Here is a 21045-nt window from a genome sequence, read left to right on the forward strand (position 1 = left end):
GAGACTGGAATGCAAAAGTAGGAAGTCAAGAAACACCTGGAGTAACAAGCAAATTTGGCCTTGGAATACGGAATGAAGCAGGACAAAGACTAATAGAGTTTTGCCAAGAAAATGCACTGGTCATAACAAACACCCTCTTCCAACAACACAAGAGAAGACTCTATACATGGACTTCACCAGATGGTCAACACCAAAATCAGACTGATTATATTCTCTGCAGCCAAAGATGGAGAAGCTCTATACAGGCAGCAAAAACAAGACCAGGAGCTGACTGTGGCTCAGACCATGAACTCCTTATTGCCAAATTCAGACTTAAATTGAAGAAAGTAGGGAAAACCACTAGACCATTCAGGTATGACCTAAATCAAATCCCTTATGATTATACAGTGGAAGTGAGAAATAGATTTAAGAGCCTAGATCTGACAGACAGAGTGCCTGATGAACTATGAACGGAGGTTTGTGACATTGTTCAGGAGACAGGGATCAAGACCATCCCCATGGAAAAGAAATGCAAAAAAGCAAAATGGCTGTCTGGGGAGGGCTTACAAATAGCTGTGAAAAGAAGAGAAGCGATAAGCAAAGGAGAAAAGGAAAGATATAAACATCTGAATGCAGAGTTCCAAAGAATACAAATGTATACCTCACTCTATAAAAGGAGAAATTGAGACCATTTGGTTAAATGCCTTACTGAAGGTATAATACTAATGTTAGCTTGACTACAAAGCTGGGTAGAATCCAAGTCACCTGGTCTCTAATATAGCCTTCCCAGGGACTATTGCCAAGTCAGTGACTAAGTCTCAGGCACAGAGACTGAGAGTGCAGGCCACTTTTGAGAAACATGGAACTCTGTGACAGAGGATTGAAGCTCGAGGATTCCCCACTACCTTGACCAAACCTTCGCAGAATTGCACGGAAGTCTGACTTTCCTGATGCCACCTTCCTTCCTTTCCTGTTTTCATGCACAGTGGTCACACCTGCACCACCTTTGAAGGCTCATCCACCCTCCTCTGGTGCCCTCCCCCTCCCCTCACAGATGTTCCCCTCAGTGTTCCTGCAACACATCTAACCCTATCTTGGAATTTGCTTCTTGGAGGACCTGAACTAACTCATCCCCTGTAATTTAAAATTTCAGGATTCCTTTACATTTTTAATATTATTACAAAGGGCTAATTTTTATGATTGTTTAACTTTTCTCTGAATATATTAATCTCTTTTATATAAATATTTTAAAATGGAACAAATGCAAATGTCTTTCCTAATATCATTTTGTTGCTGGAAAAGCATAGGCAGAAAAATCTGAATTACCAATCTTTTTTCAAGACTCTGTAAAAGTATGAATTCAAATAAAAGCACGGATTATTGGTTTGCTAAAATTTTAGAAATTAGTATTTTAATACAAAGATTACTCTCCTGACAATTATTTTTACAAACAAAAACAATCAGGAGGTAAACGAAAGATTGCTGAACAATATAACCATCTGATCAAGACACATCAAACTACTACATCTTCTAAAATCAACTCCTGTTTCATTGTTTCATCACTAGGCTAACAAAACTTAGCTGAAGAGATGAGGAGCTGGTGTTACTACTAACATCTTCTTGTGCTTTTCTAAATCAAAGAACTTTTTTAACACTAGAACTCAGATACTTCCTAACCCAAGTAAGAAAAATATACTAATTTTTTTGCCAAAGAACTCAGATGACTAGCTCAAATTACTTCATGAATTCCCTATTCAAATAAATCTTCAAGTAGTCTCAGTTAAAAGCAAGCCATTTTTGTAAATATTTTAAAATATTTATTTATGTGGCTGCACCAGGTCTTAATTGCAGCATGTGGTATCTAGTTCTCTGACCAGGGGTTGAACCTGGGCCCTGTGCATTAGTAATGTAGTCTTAGCCACTGGACCACCAGAGAAGTTCCTTTGCAAATTGTTTTGAACGATAGTGAAAAGAAAGCCTATTGGTGAAAACGTATACACTTAGTACCATTAGAAACAAATTATGCTACAAACAGAGAAAAATAAATGATATGCATTCTTATTCTATATAAGGTAATAAAATCAAGGAATAAATTAAAAACAGAATTCAAAAATCTTAAATTTAGACAAAACTTTGGCAAATAAATTGAGATAATCATTCTCATATCTTTAATTCAAATCATCACCTCAAAATTAAAAAAAACAAGACTAGTTCCTTGCAACATAAAAACATCAGGTTAAAACAGTAAACTTGACCATATGAGATGACTTTGGTGTATCAAATGTAAAACAAAATGTTTGGAAAAAAATACTCTTAAAAATATATATTCTGACTTATCTCCAAAGACACATAATAGTAAACATCTTCAGTTTACTGTATTTCACTTAAATGCAAAGACTAGTGGAAAGTGTGATTGGTTAAGAGTGATGTAAATAAAATTTATAACAAAAATGTCAATAGATAATTACAAGTTGGGGTAGTACACTAAGCGACTTTTATCACATGGAATCTTTCAAACAAAATTTTAATAAAAACAACTGAATTACCATTAATTTAGTCATAGTGGGTCTTGGTCCTCCAATAAACGAAGGATCATTTTGCTCCTCTGCACTTGGGGCCTCATCCAAGTTTGGGGACTGTTGACTTGAGGTGGTCTGTAATTCTGGTAAACTGAGAAATTGGATCCCACACTGAGAAGCTGCTGTTTGCACTCTTGGCACTTCCTGAATCCTCTGGTACCAGGCAGTCAGCAGTGGAAATTCTACCAGCTTTCCAGAAAGTTTCCTGCAGATAATTACCTAGGCAGAAAAAGAACAAAACATATTATTATACATAATTTTTGTTTGTTATAAGAGATGATTGAAGTAACCTTACATACCATAAAATTCACACATTTTAAGTGTACAGTTCACAGAATGAGTTTCAGTAAATTTAAGCAGTTGTGCAACTACCATGATAACTTCCTACTGGAACGCTCAATGTCACAGAGGAAAGTTCCCTTGTGACTGCTGGCAATCAGTCTCTGCTCCCCAGTCAGTTGCAGGCAATCACTGATGTGTTTCTCATGTGTATAATTCTGCCTTTTCTAGAATTGCATGAAAATGGGATCACAAAATGTGGTTTGTTTCATTTAGCAGTATGATTCTGAGATTCATCCATGTAGTTGCACTTATCAGCAGTTTGTTGCTTTTTATGATGATGCAGCATTTAAAGAAAGACTTTTCAAATTAAAAACATTTGAAACCATTACCCCTGATGTAAATTAACGTTTATTTTGCCTTGGTCAGATGCTTTCTCCCTAGCACCACCACCAAACTTCAATTTCTTTAAAAATTAGAATGTTCTTCTTCTTTGTGAGACACTGAATGCTGTTTCCATAGAAAGTTATAATGTTACAAACAGATTATAACTTATAATATGAACAGAAAAAGTGAAAAGGACAAATCACAGAAAATCTCTACAGATATATCTAGTTATCAGTTCAGTTCAGTCGATCAGTTGTGTCCAATTCTTTGCGACCCCATGAACTGCAGCAAGCCAGGCCTCTCTGTCCATCACCAACTCCCGGAGTTCACTCAAACTCACGTCCATTGAGTCAGTGATGCCATCCAGCCATCTCATCCTCTGTCATCCCCTTCTCCTCCTGCCCCCAATCTCTCCCAGCATCAGAGTCTTTTCCAATGAGTCAACTCTTTGCATGAGGCCAAAATACCGGAGTTTCAGCTTTAGCATCATTCCTTCCAAAGAACACCCAGGACTGACATCCTTTAGAAAGGACTGGTGGGATCTCCTTGCACTCCAAGGGACTCTCAAGAGTCTTCTCCAACACCACAGTTTAAAAGCATCAATTCTTCAGCACTCAGCTTTCTGCACAGTCCAACTCTCACATCCATACATGACTACTGGAAAAACCATAGCCTTGACTAGATGGACCTTTGTTGGCAAAGTAATGTCTCTGCTTTTCAATATGCTATCTAGGTTGGTCATAACTCTCCTTCCCAGGAGTAAGCGTCTTTTAATTTCATGGCTGCAGTCACCATCTGTAGTGATTTTGGAGCCCCCAAAAATAAAGTCTGACACTGTTTCCACTGTTTCCCCATCTATTTCCCATGAATTGATGGGACCAGATGCCATGATCTTAGTTTTCTGAATGTTGACTTTAAGCCAACTTTTTCACTGTCCTCTTTCACTTTCATCAAGAGGCTTTTTAGTTCCTCTTCAGTTTCTGCCATAAGGGTGGTATCATCTGAATATCTGAGGTTATTGACATTTCTCCCAGCAATCTTGATTCCAGCTAATCAGTGCCAAAACAGAAGCCAGAAAGGATGAAATTAATGAAAAATTTCGCACATATACATGGTTTATTTTAACTAGACTTTAAGGTTAAATAAGAATTGACTATAAGAACAGGGTTTATGTCTAATGCTCTTTGTATAGTACAAGTGCTTAAACCACTGCCTTGCTAAAAATACTCTTGATTGAACAGATGATCAAGAAACCATTTATTGTCTTCAAAAAATAATCCCCTAAATTCAGTTCAGTCACACAGTCGTGTCTGACTCTTTGTGACCCCATAAACTGCAGCAAGCCAGGCCTCCCTGTCCATCACCAACTCCCAGAGTTCACTCAGACTCACGTCCATCGAGTCAGTGATGCCATCCAGCCATCTCATCCTCTGTCGTCCCCTTCTCCTCCTGCCCTCAATCCCTCCCAGCATCAGAGTCTTTTCTAATGAGTCAACTCTTCGCATCAGGTGGCCAGAGTATTGGAGTTTCAGCTTCAACATCAGTCCTTCCAATGAACACCCAGGGCTGATCTCCTTCAGAATGGACTGGTTGGATCTCCTTGCAGTCCAAGGGACTCTCAAGAGTCTTCTCCAACACCACAGTTCAAAAGCATCAATTCTTCAGCACTCAGCTTTCTGCACAGTCCAACTCTCACATCCATACATGACCACTGGAAAAACCATAGCCTTGACTAGACGGACCTTTGTTGGCACAGTAATGTCTCTGCTTTTGAATATGCTATCTAGGTTGATCATAACTTTCCTTCCAAGGAGTAAGCGTCTTTTAATTTCATGGCTGCAGTCACCATCTGCAGTGATTTTGGAGCCCCAAAAAATAAAGTCTGCACTGTTTCCACTGTTTCCCCATCTATTTCCCATGAACTGATGGGACAAGATGCCATGATCTTTATTTACTAAATGTTGAGCTTTAAGCCAACTTTTTCACTCTCCTCTTTCACCTTCATCAAGAGGCTTTTTAGTTCCTCTTCACTTTCTGCCATAAGGGTGGTGTCATCTGCATATCTGAGGTGATTGATATTTCTCCCCGCAATCTTGATTGCAGCTTGTGCTTCTTCCAGCCGAGCGTCTCATGATGTACTCTGCATAGAAGTTAAATAAACAGGGTGACAATATACAGCCTTGGCGTACTCCTTTTCCTATTTGGAACTAGTCTGTTGTTCCATGTCCAGTTCTAACTGTTGCTTCCTGACCTGCATACAGGTTTCTCAAGAGGCAGGTCAGGTGGTCTGGTATTCCCATCTCTTGAAGAATTTTCCACAGTTTATTGTGATCCACACAGTCAAAGGCTTTGGCATAGTCAATAAAACAAAAGTCGATGTTTTTCTGGAACTCTTGCTTTTTCGATGATCCAGGGGATGTTGGCAATTTGATCTCTGGTTCCTCTGCCTTTTCTAAAACCAGCTTGAACATCTGGAAGTTCACGGTTCATGTATTGCTGAAGACTGGCTTGGAGAATTTTGAGCATTACTTTACTAGCGTGTGAGATGAGTGCAATTGTGTGGTAGTTTGAGCATTCTTTGGCATTGTCTTTCTTTGGGATTGGAATGAAAACTGACCTTTTCAAGTCCTGTGGCCACTGCTGAGTTTTCCAAATTTGCTGGCATATTGAGTGCAGCACTTTCACAGCATCATCTTTCAGGATTTGAAATAGCTCAACTGGAATTCCATCACCTCCACTAGCTTTGTTCGTAGTGATGCTTTCTAAGGCCCACTTGACTTCACATTCCAGGATGTCTGGCTGTAGGTGAGTGATCACACCATCGTGATTATCTTAGTTGTGAAGCTCTTTTTTGTACAGTTCTTCTGTGTATTCTTTCCACCTCTTCTTTAAACTGCTGCTTATGGCCCATTAAGAGATTTTGCTAACAAGTATGAAAGGGGAAATTAACAATAACACAATAATAGTGGGAGACTTTAATACCCCACTCACACCTATGGATAGATCAACTAAAAAGAAAATTAATAAGGAAACACAAACTTAAAATGATACAATAGACCAGTTAGACCTAATTGGTATCTATAGGACATTTCACCCCAAAACAATGAATTTCACCTTTTTCTCAAGTGCACATGGAACCTTCTCCAGGATAGATCACATCCTGGGCCATAAATCTAGCCTTGGTAAATTCAAAAAAATAGAAATCATTCCAAGCATCTTTTCTGACCACAGTGCAGTAAGATTAGATGTCAATTACAAGAGAAAAACTATTAAAAATTCCAACATATGGAGGTTGAACAACACGCTGCTGAATAACCAACAAATCACAGAAGAAATCAAAAAAGAAATAAAAATATGCATAGAAATGAATGAAAATGAAAACACAACCACCCAAAACCTGTGGGATACTGTAAAAGCAGTGCTAAGGGGAAAGTTCATAGCAATACAGGCATACCTCAAGACACAAGAAAAAGTCAAATAAATAACCTAACTGTACACCTAAAGCAACTAGAAAAGGAAGAAATGAAGAACCCCAGGGTTATAGAAGGAAAGAAATCTTAAAAATTAGGGCAGAAATAAATGCAAAAGAAACAAAGGAGACCATAGCAAAAATCAACAAAGCCAAAAGCTGGTTCTTTGAAAGGATAAATCAAATTGACAAACCATTAGCCAGACTCATCAAGAAACAAAGGGAGAAAAATCAAATCAATAAAATTAGAAATGAAAATGGAGAGATCACAACAGACAACACAGAAATACAAAGGATCATAAGAGACTACTATCAGCAACTATAGGCCAATAAAATGGACAACGTGGAAGAAATGGACAAATTCTTAGAAAAGTACAACTTTCCAAAACTGAACCAGGAAGAAATAGAAAATCTTAACAGAACCATTACAAGCACGGAAATTGAAACTGTAATCAGAAATCTTCCAGCAAACCAAAGCCCAGGTCCAGACGGCTTCACAGCTGAATTCTACCAAAAATTTAGAGAGGAGCTAACACCTATCCTACTCAAACTCTTCCAGAAATTGCAGAGGAAGGGAAACTTCCAAACTCATTCTATGAGGCCACCATCACCCTAATACCAAAACCTGACAAAGATGCCACAAAAAAATAAAACTACAGGCCAATATCACTGATGAACATAGATGCAAAAGTCCTTAACAAAATTCTGGCAATCAGAATCCAACAACACATTAAAGAGATCATACACCATGACCAAGTGGGCTTTATCCCAGGGATGCAAGGATTCTTCAATATCCACAAATCAATCAATGTAATACACCACATTAACAAATTGAAAAATAAAAGCCATATGATTATCTCAATAGATGCAGAGAAAGCCTTTGACAAAATTCAACATCCATTTATGATAAAAACTCTCCAGAGGCAGGAATAGAAGGAACATACCTCAACATAATAAAAGCTATATATGACAAACCCACAGCAAACATTATTCTCAATGGTGAAAAATTGAAAGCATGTCCCCTAAAGTCAGGAACAAGACAAGGGTGCTCACTCTCACCACTACTATTCAACATAGTTTTGGAAGTTTTGGCCACAGCAATCAGAGCAGAAAAAGAAATAAAAGGAACCCAAATTGGAAAAGAAGAAGTAAAACTCTCACTGTTTGCAGATGACATGATCCTCTACATAGAAAACCCTAACGACTCCACCAGAAAATTACTAGAATTAATCAATGAATATAGTAAAGTTGCAGGATATAAAATCAACACACAGAAATCCCTTGCAGTCCTATACACTAATAATGAGAAAATAGAGAGAGAAATTAAGGAAACAATTCCATTCACCATTGCAACGGAAAGAATAAAATACTTAGGAATATATCTACCTAAAGAAACTAAAGACCTATATATAGAAAACTACAAAACACTGGTGAAAGAAATCAAAGATGATACTAATAGATGGAGAAATATACCATGTTTATGGATCAGAAGAATCAATATAGTGAAAATGAGTATACTACCCAAAGCAATCTACGGATTCAATGCAATCCCTATCAAGCTATCAACAGTATTTTTCACAGAGCTAGAACAAATAATTTCACAATTTGTATGGAAATACAAAAAACCTCAAATAGCCAAAGCAATCTTGAGAAAGAAGAATGGAACTGGAGGAATCAACCTGCCTGACTTCAGGCTCTACTACAAAGCCACAGTCATCAAGACAGTATGGTACTGGCACAAAGACAGAAATATAGATCAATGGAACAAAATAGAAAGCCCAGAGATAAACCCATGCACCTATTGACACCTTATCTTTGACAAAGCAGGCAAGAATATACAATGGATTAAAGACAATCTCTTTAACAAGTAGTGCTGGGAAAACTGGTCAACCACTTGTAAAAGAATGAAACTAGAACACTTTCTAACACCATACACAAAAATAAACTCAGAATGGATTAAAGATCTAAATGTAAGACCAGAAACTATAAAACTCCTAGAGGAGAACATAGGCAAAACACTCTCCAACATAAATCACAGCAGGATCCTCTATGACCCACTTCCCAGAATATTGGAAATAAAAGCAAAAATAAACAAATGGGACCTAATTAAACTTAAAAGCTTTTGCACAACAAAGGAAACTATAAGCAAGGTGAAAAGATGGCCTACGGAATGGGAGAAAATAGTAGCAAATGAAGCAACTGACAAACAACTAATCTCAAAAATATACAAGCAACTCCTACAGCTCAATTTCAGAAAAATAAATGCCCCAATAAAAAAATGGGCCAAAGAATTAAATAGACATTTCTCCAAAGAAGACGTACAGATGGCTAACAAACACATGAAAAGATGCTCAACATCACTCATTATCAGAGAAATGCAAATCAAAACCACTATGAGGTACCATTTCATGCCAGTCAGAATGGCTGCAATCCAAAAGTCTACAAGCAATAAATGCTGGAGAGGTGTGGAGAAAAGGGAACCCTGTTACACTATTGGTGGGAATGCAAACTAGTATAGCCACTATGGAGAACAGTGTGGAGATTCCTTCAAAAACTGGAAATAGAACTGCCTTATGACCTAGCAATCCCACTGCTGGGCATACACACCGAGGAAACCAGAATTGAAAGAGACACATGTACCCCAATGTTCATCACAGCACTGTTTATAATAGCCAGGACATGGAAGCAACCTAGATGCCCATCAGCAGACGAATGGATAAGAAAGCTGTGGTACATATACACAATGGAGTATTCAGATCAGATCAGATCAGTCGCTCAGTCGTGTCCAACTCTTTGCGACCCCATGAACCGCAGCACGCCAGGCCTCAGCCATTAAAAAGAATACATTTGAATCAGTTCTAATGAGGTGGATGAAACTGGAGCCTATTATACAGAGTGAAGTAAGCCAGAAAGAAAAACACCAATACAGTATACTAATGCATATATATGGAATTTAGAAAGATGGTAACGATAACCCAGTGTGCAAGACAGCAAAAGAGACACAGATGTATAGAGAACAGTCTTTTGGACTCTGTGGGAGAGAGAGAGGGTGGGATGATTTGGGAGAATGGCATTGAAACATGTATAATATCATATATGAAACGAATTGCCAGTCCAGGTTCGATGCTTGATACAGGTTGCTCGGGGCTGGTGCACTAGGACAACCCAGAGGGATGGTATGGGGAGGGAGGTGGGAAGGGGGTTCAGGATGGGGAACATATGTACATCTGTGGTGGATTCATGTTGATGTATGGCAAAACCAATACTGTAAAGTAATTAGCCTCCAATTAAAATAAATAAATTTATATTAAAAATAAAATCAATATAGCTGGTTTTTTTTAAAAAAATGAAATAAAATAGAAAATATCAGGGTAAACAGCATGTAGTAAGGCAGATTATTTTGTATTTATATGTATAATGTAAAGATGTATACGTGTATGCTCAATCATCTTGTAAAATGCATCATTTACTATGAAGAGTAAAAAAGTTTGAAAAATACTGTCTAAATGGTACTCTGGGAGTAAAAAACTTTCTCTCAACAAAATACTTAGCTGCCTGAAAACAGATTATGACCTAAGGGAATTGAGCTTTAAGCTATGATAAATTAATCAAATAAGAAATGTTCTCATTTCCTCACTTTCCTTTACTTCCCTTGGTAGTGATTTATTCTTATTTGTTAGATGCATATGACATCTTTCCTTCTTTTTGAAATAAATTGTAATTAAGCACCAATAATTCATGTTTAAAAAAACTGAGGACTTACTCTACATGACAGGTCATTCCAGTTAATCAACATGCCAGGCTGCTCTGCTATTATCCAGACAGCTCAGGAGGTACTGCACCACATTTGTTAATTACACTTGAGAAAATGTATTTAAGGAAGAAGCTAATGAAAAATGTGTGAAACAAGAATTAAATTTGTCCCTAAGAAATGATTTTTTAAAAATGTTACCTGGCTGATAAGATCAAAATCATTATAAATTTTAATCAAGTTACTTAAGGACAAGAAAACTAGAGAATTTATTTTTTAAATAATGGTTAAAAAAAAAAAAAAAACTGCTATGAAGACCACAAAATGAAATCCTAGTGGCTTTATGAAAGAGTTAGTTGCTCAGTCGTATCCAACTTCTGCAAACCCATGGACTGTAGCCCACCAAGCTCCTCTGTCCATGGAATTCTCCAGGCAAGAATACTGGAATGGGTAGCCATTCCCTTCTCCAGGGAATCTTCCCAACCCAGGGATTGAACCTGGGTCTCCTATATTGCAGGCAGACTCTTTACCATCTAAGCCACCAGGAGTGGCTTTGCAGTTAATTACAATTAGGGGCAGAAAAAACTTGTGTGAATAAAAAGAGAAGATATTATACCTATCCAAAAGATCTCTGTGTTGCTTTCCATAACTTATTAGAGTATGTTGTAATTTCCTTAGTCACATCTACTCTTTCAAAAGCATGTCATAACTAACAAATGTTTAGGTGAGCAGAGTAAGCAGTGTAAAAAATAGTAAACTAAGTGGAAATAAAATCCCAGTTTAGTGTTTTTCTAACAGTCTAGAACTGGTGAGTTAAAACTGAAAATTCTTAAGGACCTAAGACATAGGATAGGATATAGAAAATATAAATTAACCAGAGCATTCATGATTTTTGCAATATGTCAGCCAATAGCCAGATTCCCATTTTATTCTTAATTTTATGCCAATGAGAACAATGAAAGAGGTATTTAACATAGGCATTTTTGCTGAAAAATCAATTTATACAATGGTTTTACTTTTGTAACAAATGTCATACTTCTAAAAGCTAATTTCAAAGCATTAGAAGTTAAAATGTAGTATGTTAAATCATACATATGCAGGTTACAAAAATATTTCATAAAGTGGCAATTTGTTTACATTCCAGGAGTAGAACAATCTTTTAAACAGTTTGATCAAAGTGTCCCTGTTTAGCAATAGTAACTTAAAAGTAACTATAAAATTTTCTGGTATCTGAAGATTATCTGGTATCAGCAAGATTTTACCTTAGTACGGCTATTCATTGTCAATTTTCCCATCTGCTTGCTCTTCTGTATACTAGAAGATTCTAACAATTAAATCAAAGGGAAGTGGGAATCATAAGGAGTATGCATTTTAATTTATTCTTTTTAAATCCATTCCTGAAACTTTCCAGATGAGAGGATTTTATCAAGCACCTTCCAGGAAGCAGTATTGGGCTATCAGGGGTTACCTTTGCCAGCTAATATCCTATGAAGAGGAAAAGGAGCTTGGAGCTGAGGTTTAGATGTTAACACTGCAGCCTCTCCTAGCTATTGTTTTGCATATTTGGCTTTATTCTGTTTAGCAAAATTGGGTATTTTCCCTTGCTTGCTTGCTCAGTTGTGTCCAACTCTTTGCTGTCCCATGGGTTGTAGCCCACCAGATTCCTCTGTCCATGGAATTTTCCAGGCAAGAATACTGGAGTGGGTTGCCATTCTCTTCTCCAGGGAATCTTCTCAACCCAGGGATCAAATCCCAGTCTCCTGCATTGCAGGCAGATTCCTTACTGTCTGAGCTACCAGAAAGCCATCATTTTGTTTAGCAAAACTGGGTATTTTCCCTAACTCTTCTAATTTTGACCTCTGTTATACCAAACCTTGAATCAGCAAAATTGACTGCTCTTTTGTATTCTTGATCTCATTTCTATGGCTAAATATTTTGGCCCTAGATGCAGTTCTCTGATTCTGATCCAAACCTAGTAACTTGACCTTCATTCCTGATCTTGAACTTGATCCTGATTCTGATCATTTGGACTGCTACTTCATCACCTCGATGTGAGTTACTATAAGTATAAAGGCTTGGCATCATCACCACCATCTGAACTAAAACGGCTGCTTCATAACCCAAGATGACTTATAAGAGGAAAATAAATATAACAAAAATAACATCAAAGCTTTGGCAAAGAAAGATTAATTCCTGAAAGAAAATGTGATGATCCAGGAAAAAGACAAACAAACAAAGGAAAATATTTAGAGAATTAGTTTACATATAAATGTCAAAAGAGAAGAATTTAATCACAGAATACATGTAATAGAAAAGGCTGAGTGTACAAGTTTTCCACTATTTTAAACTGAGACAGAGTTCCTTAGTTGTATTAGGTAGATTTACACAGCAGTGGTCAGGCTGATGTCCAACCTGATTGAAGGGGGAAAAAAATCCTCTCAAAATACCTTCACCTCAGTTGATCCTAATCAGGTAAACAGTATTAAATTAAGCTAAAATCAAATGGCTGGATGGCATCAATGACTCGATGGACGTGAGTCTGAGTGAACTCCAGGAGTTGGTGATGGACAGGGAGGCCTGGCGTGCTGCGATTCATGGGGTCCAAAGAGTCGGACACGACTAAGCGACTGAACTGAACTGAACTGAAATGTAAAAGATGGACGTCTGGATAATGATCTAAAAATCATCTTGATGCAGGTGAATCCAATTTTTTATGTCTTGCTACATTTGAAAGCAAATACTCAAGTCTTCTCTATCAGCTTGTTTTATTTCCTTTGTAGTACTCACCATTATTTAAATGTATATTATTTATTTGTCTATGTGTTCATTTCTATCTTTCCTATTCTTCTATTTCTACTAGAATATTAACTCCATAAGGGCTGGGACTCTTTCTCTCTTGTTCATCACTGTATTCCTAGCATATGCAACAGAGCATGACATACACAGTAGGCTTTCAAGTAAATTTCTCAAATGAATGAATTAATGGTTGTGCCACTTAAGAGTCAATTTTTAAGAAATTAGAAACAAAGAGTTATCCAAGAAGATGAAGAAGCCATGAATATCAACAGTATTTTATAATATGTACCAAATGACTGCTTTAATGACTAAAGTTGGTAATAATGGTGACAAAAGAATTTAGAAATGATTTGACTAGGGAAAAAAAAACACTATGTTTGTCTCCCCATCCAGCTCCAGCTCCAAGGACAGAAGGAATACACGTGACATTTACAATACTAATCAACATCCAAACAATTCCTAAATCTCTTGTTTTCACATCCTTTAATTCTGAAGTTATTTTGGTTTCTAATCTTGTTTTGCTCCCATTTTAAAGAAAAGAGAAATGTTCTTCAAGAAAACACCAATTGATTGATGCCACCTAACTTATTAGTGAAGCTCTGGTCTCCAAATACATAGATGTTCAAATACATAGATGTTCATTAGAAATATTTTCTCAATTGTCAGTAAACACACCTGAAGTATTGGTAATATATAATAAATAAAATCTGATTATCTGATTTCTTAGTAAAGGAAAGTGTGAAATGCTTCAAAGTGGGAAAAATGCAGTTCTGGAAAACCAATAGGAAAACTACAAAAAGCTCTAGCTTTCCAGGTGCACTTGATACTGTTTGTACCTTGTCCTTTGTCCCTCCCACAGACAGGGGAGGAAAAAAAAAATATCCGAGTTAGTGGTAAAGAACCTGCCTGCCTATGCAGAAGACTTAAGAGACGTAGGTTCAATCCCTGGTTTGGGAGATTCCCTGGAGGAGGGCATGGCAACCCACTGCAGCATTCTTGCCTGGAGAATCCCAAGGACAGAGGAACCAGGTGGGCTACAATCCATGGGGTTGCCAACGGTCGGACACAACTGAAGCGACTTAGCATGCATATATATATACACACACACACACATACACACACACCTGAACTAAAAATGGAAAGTTTCCATTTATAAACTTCCACAGCACTGAATAGGACTGACCGTTGTTACATAACAGAGAGATGTGGGTAAAATATTTCTGATTTAATAACGTCTGACATAATGAAATTAGTGATTTTCCAGGTGGCACTAGTGGTAAGGAATTTGAAGTGACTTGTTTAGTTGCTAAGTCATGTCCGACTCTGCGACCCCATGAACTGTAGCCCGCCAGGCTCTTCAGTCCATGAGATGTCCCAGGTGAGAATACTGGAGTGGGTTGCCATTTCCTTCTCCAGGGCATCTTCCTGACCCAGGAATCAAACCCACATCTCTGGCATTGCAAGGAATTCTTTATCACTGAGCCACCTGGGAAGAAAGCCATTTGAAGTGACTACTTAATTACAAAATATAGTTGACCAGAGACTTCAGTATTTTAATACTGGAACCTCTAGTATTAGAAGGTAATCACAAGAGAATTTAAGCTTCATAACCATGTACTGTGTGCTGTGCTTAATTGTTCAGTTGTATCCGACTCTTTTTGACCCTATGGACTGTAGCCCACCAGGCTCCTCTGTCCATGGGGTTCTCCAGGCAGGAATACTGGAGTGGGTTGCCATTCCCTTCTCCAGGGGATCTTCCCGACCCAGAGATCCAACCCAAGTCTCCTGCATTGCAGGTGGATTCCCTACCGTCTGAGCCACCAGGGAAATCCAAGAACACTGGAATGGGTAGCCTATCCCTTCTCCAGGGGATCTTCTCCAACCAGTAATGGAACTGGGGTCTCCTGCACTGCAGGCGGATTCTTGACCAGCTGAGCCACCAGGGAAGTCCCTAATAATCATAACAAATGCTAATATTTTAGCAACTCAAAACTAAAAGTCATACTAATTACTAACATTTATTGACAGCAACTATGTCTAAGCGTTGCTCCTACTTTGCACAAATTGTCATTTGTTCCTCACACTGATCCAAATAGATGGGCACTACTATCATCACTGTTTTACAGATAAGGAAATGCAGACAGATATTAATAACTCACCCAGAAGCATAATAAGAAATGGAATAGGAATTCAAACCTGGGAAGCTTTATAGACTGAAACCTATAACAGTGTATCGACTCCCAATAAACCTTACCAAAAAATGGTGGATACAGGGCAAGAGCACAATATCTGCCAACGTGAAGTACAGGCCTTCTGCAAACACGTGATCCAGAGGTGGCAGGTCAGAGGCTTTTGCTTTTCTGACGTGAGAAGGCTCTCTGTTGGCAGAAGCGGGTTCCTTGTGTATTGTGAACTTTGAGAATGCCACGTTCAGTTCCAGGCTTGCAGATGAAGAGTCCCCCTCTTCAGATGTTTCCTGCCTATGACCCTTGCTCTTCGTTTTTTCCTTAGCAAGGGAAGGTCCAACCCCAGCAGCCTTCTGTTGCTTTAGCTTCTGCCGCCGGAGTTTGTCATCATTATGCACTCTAACGGGTTCACTAAGCTTTTTCTCAAGCTCTTGTATTGCAGCAGGAATGGTCGGAGATTGATCAAAAGATTCTTTGAGAAAATTCTCAACAGCTAAAGGGACGGTAAGTTCACATAGCCTGGTCCATTGACTAACCTACAAAACAAAACAAAACAAGAAATGAAACGATTCTTTACTTTCAACCGAACTTGAAGAAAAATAACTTCATACTGGAAAACAAGACTGGTTTAGAGAATTTAAGTCTTGAGCTAAACCATTCCTGGGCTAGACTTTATGCTCTACCAAGAGACATTATCACAGCGCTTCAGAAGTGATAACATTCAACAATGTAGGTTTAGCACTCCTGTATCTGGAAATATATGCTATTCTCTTATATCCTCTTACTGAGTAAACCCTCACGTCCCAAAGCCTCTACAGTATACTCTCCCTAAAAAAGCTGGGTTTCTGAAACATTGCTACTTGAGCTCCTTTAATCCTCAACATAATTAAAAGGTTAAAAAAAAACTTTTCCTAAAAATAATGTCTCTAAATCTCATAAATTAAAGCTTTACTTCTTATTTTCTAATACTGCACTGAAATACTGGTACACATGAAAGGCTACTTTAACTCTTTTATTGGTTACTGAAGTTTTTTTTTTCAGTAAATTAAACTTTATTTTCCAACAGAGTTAAATGAATATTCAAGTGAATGTGTTACCACTTATGGGCTTCCCCTGTGGTTCAGAAGACAAAGAATCTGCCTGCAATGATTACTTATGGCTTTAAATAACAGAAAAGAGGCATTCTACTTACTTCAGCACAAGCTTTCAAGCAAGTCTTCTTAAAACCCAGAAGTTCCAAAATTTCCTTCTTTGAGGGGTCTGCTTCATATGACTTCTGGATTATGTGTCTCAGAACGACAGCAAGTCCTGCTCTACAGAAATTGTCTGGTCTTTCTACTACTGCAGGTAAACAGCAACTCTGGACTATTGGTGGAAGCTCTTGCCTTGAAATAATCTGTATTTCAACACTCTCAGATGGTACATTTTTAAGTAGTGAAACACCTGTGCTTTCTCCAGGGAGGACTAAGAAAACTTTAAAGACTGTGCAGTCACAGTATGATAACAAAAATAAAGTTACAGATGTATGAAGAGGAAAGATGCACCCTTCTTTTTGGTGAGAAAAGTCCAAGTACAGATATTCTTCTGTAAGGCTTTTCTTAATGCCTTTCATTTTCTTCTTTCATTGGGTTACCTGAAGCATAAATTGAAGTGGTTTTAGGTCTTAGGATATAGTAATTGCAAAGCTAAAATAAAAGATGAACACTTTATAACTTTTTCTAGAAATCAGCAAGGATTTGTGATAGATATGATTCTACAAAAATCTGTTCTTGGCATGAATAAATGGCTTCCAAAAGAATGAGGCCCACACTGTGCAATTAACTAGTCTTAAGAGGATTTTAGGACTTCCCAAGTGCTGCTAGTGGTAAAGAACCCACCTGACAATGCAGGAGATGTAAAAGTTACGTGTTCACTCCCTGGGTTGGGAAGATCCTCTGGGGGATGAAATGGCAACCCACTCCAATATTCTTGTCTGGGAAATCCCATGGACAGAGGAGCCTGGTGGGTTAGAGTCCCTGGGGTTGCACAGAGTTGAACACGACTGAAGTGACCTAGCACGCATGCACGCAAGGGGATTTTAAACACAGCTCCTTTAAAATGAGCATATCTCAGGTGCTTTGCAGTATAGCCCTCCCAGTCAAGTACTTGTTGGTCTCACTACAGGTGAGAATAAAAGATGAACAGAATAGGACACAAGAAATAATCAAGAATACCTAGCTTTTATCACTACTGCAACATACTCTATATCTATTCTTGTCTTCCTCCAACAGCATGTTCCATGAGACTATAAATGTCATTTTATTCACTGTAATATCTAAAACAAGGTCTGATATTTTATACATATATATATGTATAAACAAAAAGCACTGAGTGAATGCATAGATGAATAGACATGTTCATTATTTTAAAGATGCAAACATACACAATCTTGTGGTCAAATTATTGATGGGTGTTTTCAAGTCATAATCCTTAAGACTTTGCTCAATTATGACTTTTGGCTTGATTTCTACAATTCCTGGGTCTAAAATTCCCCATGTTCAAACCCATAAATCAAAATTCCCAAACTGACACTAGATGGCACCCTTTAAAAGCATTAGCCACATACTAACTGGTATATTAAAGAAAAAATATTTTAAATTAAAAAAATTATTTTAAAAGCCTTTAAAAAGTATACATGCAACTCTTTAAATATATTTCAAATATTAGTGTACCCCAAATTTTAGGGTATTAAAATCAACTAAATTTTCTTTACATTGTAAGTTCCTTCGTTTTTTTTTTTTAATTAAAAGCAAAACAATCAAGTACTCGTTAATCTTGGTCCTCAACTTTATTAAAGAGCTAATAATTCATTATAACAAAGATATAGTTAGTAAAGATATACACAGTAACATTAATGTCTTGGAAAACTTCTTGGTAATGCAAACAATCCCTAGTGTTTATATTTCTTTTATTAAAACGTAACAGACCTGCACCATGGCTTGTTACTTAAGATTATCTAGGAGAAAATTATTTCATGTAATTTAAAAGCAACAGCTTTTTAGCCGAAGGAAACTATTTTCTTCCTGAGCTAACTTAATTACCTTTTGGATTTTTTTCTTTTCTTTTCATCTAGAGCTGATTTTAAAACAAAGTATTAAAGGGCATTTGTTAAAGCTCACAGGCAAAAGAAACCAACCTTTTGTAGAAAATTAACAGTCTCTTTGGAGATAGTGGGTTGCTATTTCTATACCTAAACTATATAGATATAGTTTGCCCCTCTATATATTTTGCTGATTAATTTACCAATCTTCTTAACTCCTTTTGTTGACACTATAAAGAAGATTACTTTTTTTAAATAGCAAATAACAGTTTTATTGTGCATATATGTCAATTTGTCATGTCCAACCTTCCTTTTAAAAAATTTTTTTTAACTTTTTATTTTGTTTTGAGGTATAGCTGATCAACAAAGTTGTGACAAAAAGTTTCAGGTGAACAGTGAAGGGACTCAGCCATACTATAAAGAAGATCCCTAAGTGCCTTCCTAAGGAGCAGATTTGAAAGAAAACATAATCAATTTCCTCATGGAATTAGCAGAAACCAGTCCTGTTAACACTTAAAAAAGACACACAAAACGGAAGACTAAAAACAACATCATGCTATTTTACAGCTTTTGATTCAGGATATGCTGAAATGTTAATATTAAAAAATTAGAGTACATATATATTGCCACTTCCTGAGGCCGTGAACTTCCAGATGTTCAACCTGGTTTTAGAAAAGGCAGAGGAACCAGAGATCAAATTGCCAACATCCGTTGGATCATGGAAAAAGCAAGAGAGTTCCAGAAAAACATCTATTTCTGCTTTATTGACTTTGCCAAAGCCTCTGACTGTATGGCTCACAATGAACCGTGGAAAATTCTGAAAGAGATGGGAATACCAGATCACCTGACCTGCCTTTTGAGAAACCTATATGCAGGTCAGGAAGCAACAGTTAGAACTGGACATGGAACAACAGACTGGTTCCAAATAGGAAAAGGAGTACGTCAAGGCTGTATATTGTCACCCTGCTTATTTAACTTCTATGCAGAGTACATCATGAGAAACGCTGGGCTGGAGGAAGCATAAGCTGGAATCAAGATTGCTGGGAGAAATATCAATAACCTCAGATATGCAGATGACAGCACCCTTATGGCAGAAAGTGAAGAAGAACTATAGAGCCTCTTGATGAAAGTGAAAGAGGAGAATGAAAAAGTTGGCTTAAAGCTCAACATTCAGAAAACTAAGATCATGGTATCCGGTTCCATCACTTCATGGCAAGTAGATGGGGAAATAATGGAAACAGTGGCTGACTTAACTTTTTTGGTCTCCAAAATCACTGCAGATGGTGACTGCAGCCATGAAATTAAAAGACGCTTACTTCTTGGAAGGAAAGTTATGACCAACCTGCTGCTGCTGCTGCTAAGTCGCTTCAGTAGTGCCCAACTCTGTGTGACCCCATAGACAGAAGCCCACCAGGCTCCCCCGTCCCTGGGATTCTCCAGGCAAGAACACTGGAGTGGGTTGAGTACTGGAGTGGGATGACCAACCTAGACAGCATATTAAAAAGCAGAGACATTACTTTGTCAACAAAGGTCCGTCTAGTCAAGGCTATGATTTTTCCAGTAGTCATATACGGATGTGAAAGTTGGATTATAAAGAAAGTTGAGCACTGAAGGATTGGTGCTTTTGAACTGTGGGGTTGGAGAAGACTCTTGAGAGTCCTTTGGACTGCAAGGAGATCCAACCAGTCCATCCTAAAGGAGATCAGTCCTGGGTGTTCATTGGAAGGACTGATGTTAAAGCTCAAACTCCAATACTTGGCCACCTGATTTGAAGAGCTGAGTCATTTGAAAAGACCCTGATGCTGGGAAAGAGTGAAGACGGGAGGAGAAGCGGACGACAGAGGATGAGATGGTTGGATGGCATCACCGACTCAATGGACATGAGTTTGGGTAAACTCCGGGAGTTGGTGATGGACAGGGAGGCCTAGTGTGTTGCAGTCCGTGGGGTTGCAAAGAGTTGCACATGACTGAGCAACTGAACTGAACTGAGGCACATAAGTCCCATGAGAATTAACTTTTACACATTTCATAAACTTTTTTTTTGCTGTGAGCACTTAATAAATGCTAAATGTCAACAAAAAAGAATAGCAATAATCTGTTCCTGGAGATAAATAATAATTAATGAGATGCCTAAGAGAAAATGCAAAGTACTGTTGACTCAACATAATTAACTTTTTAAAATATAAATATTGGTATTTTTTTCTCCCTTGACGACTAAAAATATTACTTAATGATCTTGGGGTTTAAAAAACCAATCACTCTTCCTGGGCAATTTCTCCACATTAAATTTTACTATAATTTCTAAAATAAGTATTAGCAAACCTGTAAAATTTTGACATCTGTTTTTGGCATGTACCATGTCCAATTTTTCAAGAAAGTAGAACACATTTTTTGTTTAAAGTTTGCAAATACAGTAAAAGAAACCTATTTTCTTCTTCATTTCTACCTAGAGAATTCCTCATCTTATCAGTTTTATGTCATGAGCTTTTAAAAGGTAGGTACTGTAGAATCATCCTTGGGGTCTCCAAGGCATGGAGCTG

The 21045-nt window shown here is 37.6% G+C and overlaps 1 protein-coding gene across 2 annotated transcripts in view; it reads right to left on the reverse strand.

Moving 5' to 3' along the window:
* GSTCD (glutathione S-transferase C-terminal domain containing) overlaps positions 1–21045 on the reverse strand; it is a 145106-nt gene that overhangs the window by 115535 nt on the left and 8526 nt on the right. The window contains exons 2-4 of one of the 2 annotated variants that reach the window (XM_025290337.3): positions 16619–17059; positions 15495–15962; positions 2526–2777 (exon numbers count right to left, since the gene is read on the reverse strand). In XM_025290337.3, the coding sequence (XP_025146122.2) occupies positions 2526–2777; positions 15495–15962; positions 16619–17038 (1140 nt within the window). In that variant the 5' untranslated portion in view covers positions 17039–17059. The remainder of the gene's footprint in view (positions 1–2525; positions 2778–15494; positions 15963–16618; positions 17060–21045) is intronic. The other variant, XM_044946152.2, reaches the window with a different exon arrangement.

Source organism: Bubalus bubalis, chromosome 7 (genome assembly GCF_019923935.1).
Source record: "Bubalus bubalis isolate 160015118507 breed Murrah chromosome 7, NDDB_SH_1, whole genome shotgun sequence".
Taxonomy (NCBI): domain Eukaryota; kingdom Metazoa; phylum Chordata; class Mammalia; order Artiodactyla; family Bovidae; genus Bubalus; species Bubalus bubalis.